This window comes from Engystomops pustulosus, chromosome 6 (genome assembly GCF_040894005.1).
Source record: "Engystomops pustulosus chromosome 6, aEngPut4.maternal, whole genome shotgun sequence".
Taxonomy (NCBI): Eukaryota; Metazoa; Chordata; class Amphibia; order Anura; family Leptodactylidae; genus Engystomops; species Engystomops pustulosus.
The window spans coordinates 145,474,122-145,479,281 of record NC_092416.1 but is presented as its reverse complement, the minus strand read 5'-3'; the positions used below and the strand labels follow the sequence as shown (position 1 = coordinate 145,479,281).

Sequence of the window (5,160 nt, the reverse complement as noted above, 5' to 3'; positions counted from 1 at the left end):
GCTTCATGTGTTAGTTAGTTTAGTCCATGGGACAGACTGGGGACAGTTACCAGACAGACTGCTTGGTTTCTGTATATGTCTGAATGGAAGAATGTCAATATTTGCTCCTAATTATTAAGCTGCCTGTATGGAGAGTTGTTTGGTGAATGTAAAAGAGGGAAAGTAGATGAAAAAGCCCAGGCTCATATCTTCTGCAGGTTGTAGATCTATGTAAACTTTCTTCTATAACTCAGAAAGAAAATAGAGGGGGGTGGGGGCAGGCAGCTCACGGACTATATATATCTATTTACTGGAGCTGAAAATCCTGGGGACAAATTAGAAGTAATTGCACCTGATTACTTATGTACCCTTGCATGTAAAAGCATTAATATTTTATGTATGGTATATTCAGGTTGTGATACAGCTTGCTTCTTCTGGCGTTGTAATAGATGATGCTACTGATAATAAGAATTATTATTATAATTTTATCATTTTCATTTTATAATTTTTTAAATACAATAAAATAAATCAGATTTATATAATACAATACGAATTTTAACATTATGCAACATAAAACAATATAAAGTATAATTATTGATAATATTTTTTTTTATTAATAGCTATAATTATTGATAAGTATAATATGTTAATGTGATACTATTAGTTCCGTTCTGATGACTTACAATACTTTATTCAGTATGGCAATCCCGGAGGACAATGCAGGGGTTAAAATGATCGTAGAGAAATGGTGAAAATGTGAGAACTTAAAGCTAAAACTGTACACAATAACCTAGAGAAGTGATCATAATGATTAGACAACATAGTATAAAGGAGAGAAAAGTCCAGTGTCCTAGGAATGGATATAATATTACAGCTGTAGGGAGAAAGAATAGAAGGAGACGGTAACAGGCCGAGGAGGGTGTAATGTGATTCGTAGGGGTTAGAACCTTCACACTTCATCTGTATAAATCACTGTAGATGTGTAAAAAAAACAAAAAAAAGCATAAAATACAGATGTAACGTTTAATATGCAAAATGGAGTTAAGAAAAAATCAAGAATGATACACAATTTCGTTTATGCCCAAGCTCCTATCTCCATTGGTGTAATACAGTGTATCATTCATATAGTGGATGGAGCTGTCTTCTGGCTGCAGAAATGTTCTTGCTTCAGTCCTCATTAAATCTGTGTCAGATGTAATCCTCAAGCAGTACAGACACACAGCAGTCTCTACATGAAATTAAACTTATTTGCTCTTGGCTGTTACAGGAGAAGATTGGAAAGGTCCAGCTCTGCTCTGGATGTATCACTGTATCCAGGGATAGTATCCTGCAGACTGTACAATGGAAGGGACGCCATGTTTATCTGCAAGGAAAATGGCGATTCGTTGAGGATGAAAGAAACAGATGAAAGGCATTTTGTGTTCTCAACCCTAACAGTGCTACCAAATGTCCAATAATATGATGCACAGCAAAAACAACAGCATAGCAAAAGTAGTAACAATGTACATTACTTTTATATCCAAAATATATTCTAATATCTATCTATTGATCTATCTCTATGATATCTTTATCTAACCAATATCCTATCACAGAGATGGATACATAGATGGAATAGATAGATAGGATTTAGGTTAGACATAAATCTATCTCTGTGATAGGTCCAATGAAATGCATCACAGGCCAAATAAAAAAAGTGGATTTATTTCTATGGTAGATAATAGGAAATAACTTTATCTGTGTCTATCAAATGTGAGCTATATATCTACATAATACCTATCATATATCAGTTTATTTCTCATTCTATCCATCTCATAACTATCGATTAAATTATCTACTATTTAATCATCCATCTACATGATGCATATATTTTTAGATAGACATAATATATCTTTCTATTCATCTTTTTCATAACTAAGAATTTAATTATCTAGTATCTGCCTTGAACAAATAATAAAATGCACTTTAAAAAACTATATAGACACACACTTACCTTAGGTTAGGAATGGCACCAGATGGAAGAGCCACAACAATACTCTGTACATATGTGTTGAGCCTTAACCCCATCCCCCACCTCCCCTACAAAAAATTAATATTCTCCATTGGGTCCTGTTCTGATATTCACACAGCAGGTCCAGCTATAGGATGAAAAGGACTGGTTACTGCTTCCCATTTGTTACTCTGAAATATACAAAAAGAAGAAAAATTAAAAATCATAATTTAAAGCCGGAGCACATTGTAACCCCCTGAGTCCTCCTGTGCGAGGCTCCTCTTGTTGTAACCACTTCACCCTCTCTGGGGTTTGCCAGGATTGCTCCAGCTGTACACCCACCACCCACACAGATTTTTTCAGGAACAAAAGTTTCCATGCTAGGACCAAAACCAGCCCAGCACCAAGCAGCTCGGAGCCTCAGACATTATGGCTGAGATTTTCAATCTTCTTGAGGTTTGTGCCTGAGTTTTCTGCTGAGATTTTCCCTGGGTTCTCCGGACGTTTCCCATGTCCTTGGTAAGAAAAGAAGGAATTCTTTGCTGACACCGACCCCTTCCCAGCAGAGATTGATCACCTTCTCAGGAATCTGCAGCCTCTTGCTTAGGATTTACTCCTCAGACTCGCTAAGTGCTTCTCACTCGTCTTGGATATTTCTTTTCCTTCATCTATACCTTATTCTCTGTTGGCTGCTGTTTTTTTCCCTTAATCCTAAACATGAAGGAGATCAATGTTTTCCATTTCCCTTGTACATTCCCCATGTCCTGCAAACACCTCCATACTTGTCCCTCATGATACATATATTGCCAAATAATAAATGCAGACTACATGAAGCAGTTTGGGGACCCCCCACACATTTATAGGAATTAATTCATAGTGATAATGCACTCTTTTTTTTTTCCTGCAGGCCTTGCATGCTATTGGTCAGTTTTAGTCATGTGACCAGGAATTGGCTGTAAGTCGCCCAGGCTCCAGTTTAATACAGCAGGGTCCCCCCCTACGTCTGATTTATCAGCAATATACAATAATAGGGCCTCGGGATTATTGGGACCCTAATATTTGGATCTCCCACCCCTAGGCTGGCCATGAATTTTGAATTTGAGAGGGAGATCGGGTTTATAAACAGCCAGCCTTCGCTTGCAGAGTGCCTGACGTCCTTCCCTGCTGTCCTGGAGACATTTCAAACTTCATCAATCAAGGACTCGACATTAATTCCTCCTCCTTTTGAACAAACAATCCCTAGCCTGAATCCTGGATCCGGCAGCCAGCCCAGGACCAAGAGCCAAAAACGCACAGACCATGGCCTGGCCCAACAGCCCCTGCACCAGCCTGCTGGACATTTGGCTACAGAGTTCCCCTGGATGAAAGAAAAGAAATCAGGGAAGAAAAGCAACCAAGGATCTCCTCCAGCTTCCCTGGCAGCACAGGAGTCTGCAGGAGGCTCCCCAGCAGGTCTGTTTTATGGGATTCTTGTGTATATCATTCCATTTATTTATTGTATACATCATGATTTAATTTATGAATATTTGGTGTTTACACGATTCAATTAATTTCGGGTTTTCAGCATTTAGTTTAGGATTCCATTTGTTTATACGATTCCGTTTATTTTTGTTTACACGTCTATTTCTTGTTTTTCTTGTTAATTGTAAACACTGGAGCTCCTGCACCCAGTACAAAAAGATGCTAGCACCAGGGGTGTTCGCAGTGCAGAACAATGTATCAAGCTGGTATACAAATGTCCTAATAAAATTTGTAATATGGAGCTTAGTGGAAGATTACTCTCTGAATGACTTGAAGAGGGTCATTAACTATTGAATTACTTAAACCCAGTGATTATCTCTCCAGAACCGCCCGGGATCCAGGACGCCAGCGGCAGCTCCAGAAGGTTAAGGACAGCCTACACCAACACCCAGTTACTGGAGTTAGAGAAGGAATTTCACTTTAATAAGTATCTGTGCAGACCCCGGCGAGTGGAGATTGCGGCTCTGTTGGATCTCACTGAGAGGCAGGTCAAGGTTTGGTTCCAGAACCGCCGGATGAAGCACAAGAGACAGACCCAACACAAGGATGGAGATCTGTCTCTCTCCAATTTAGAAGACTGTGATGATGAGGATGATAGTCCTTCCTATCAGCAAGGATTAGACAGCAATGACTCCTTGAGGGACACAGATCCCTTTACGTCTGAGACCCCCAAACTGGCTAATACTCAGCAGCTTCCTACAGGCAAAGAATCTGATCCAAGAAGCCCCCTGTATCCTACACCCACCAGTGAGACTGAGGCCAGAGTAGAGGTGGGTTGCATGGACAATGTGCTCTCAGAAAGCCAGGACAATTCCTTATTGTCAGAGCTGACTTTATTCTCTGCAGACTCCTGCCTACACATTTCAGATGGTTCCCTCAATAGTCCTGTCCACTTCTCCCAGGAAGATATCGACTTTCTCACTAGCACACTTTGCAGCAAAGATCTCCACAATCTAGACTTCTAGGCAATTATTAATTATTATTATTATTAGTTAGTTTCAGCCTCTGATATTATTTCGATATGTTTTATGTATTTATTTCCTATGAAGTTATTGCTAATTATTATCTCCTATTATTATTTTTGACCATGTGAAAATTATCAGGATTTTAGAAATGATTTAAAAAAAAAAAAATTTGTTTTGTTTTCAATGACTTTTAGTGACGTCTCAGGAAATCAGATGTTGGTATAGATCTTTTAGGCACAAGGCTTAAGTTATAGAGTATTTATTTCAAGTTTATTAGCTATTTTATATTTATTTATTTGACTTTATTTTCATAGAAATGTATTTATAATATTCCGTGTGCAGATTTTGACACGTTAATAAAAACACAATCATTCTGAGACTTTGTTATTTTATTATTACATTTCCACTTTCCCTAGATTTCCTCGAGGGTTGTGTATCGTACTTATTATATACATTTTATATCATGTATTTTGTATGTGAACATTTATATAGGTGGGACATATTTTTTATTAGCGATGATCTTTGAGATGATATAGTCGCAGGCTCGCTGTATTATAGGTATCTGAGAGGAGTATAGGGGTTTCTATATATTTTTTTACATATGTATATATTGTGTTTATACGTTTTTTGCAGCAAATTTTGCATTTGAAAGTGTATAGATTTGATGAAGGGAACATGTTTATAATTAGCATTACAAAGACACAAATG

General features: G+C 37.9%; 1 protein-coding gene and 1 long non-coding RNA gene across 3 annotated transcripts; one reads left to right on the top strand and one right to left on the bottom strand.

The window, feature by feature from the left end:
* Positions 1-988: 988 nt before the first annotated feature.
* Positions 989-2,324, bottom strand: LOC140064583 (uncharacterized). Its single transcript, XR_011847775.1, has 2 exons — positions 1,970-2,324; positions 989-1,342 (listed from the first exon to the last, which is right to left on the bottom strand). It is a non-coding gene; the product is annotated as an uncharacterized lncRNA (long non-coding RNA).
* Positions 2,325-2,364: 40 nt separating this feature from the next.
* HOXB2 (homeobox B2) lies at positions 2,365-4,800 on the top strand. 2 transcript variants are annotated; one of them, XM_072111628.1, is made up of 3 exons: positions 2,365-2,485; positions 2,874-3,418; positions 3,812-4,800. In XM_072111628.1, exons 2-3 carry the CDS (start codon positions 3,052-3,054, stop codon positions 4,450-4,452), a joined length of 1,008 nt encoding a protein of 335 aa, XP_071967729.1. In that variant the 5' UTR covers positions 2,365-2,485; positions 2,874-3,051; the 3' UTR covers positions 4,453-4,800. The 2 variants fall into 2 exon arrangements, with proteins under 2 accessions (XP_071967729.1, XP_071967730.1); XM_072111629.1 differs by having other exon boundaries at positions 2,374-2,485; positions 3,045-3,418.
* The last annotated feature ends 360 nt before the right edge of the window (positions 4,801-5,160 follow it).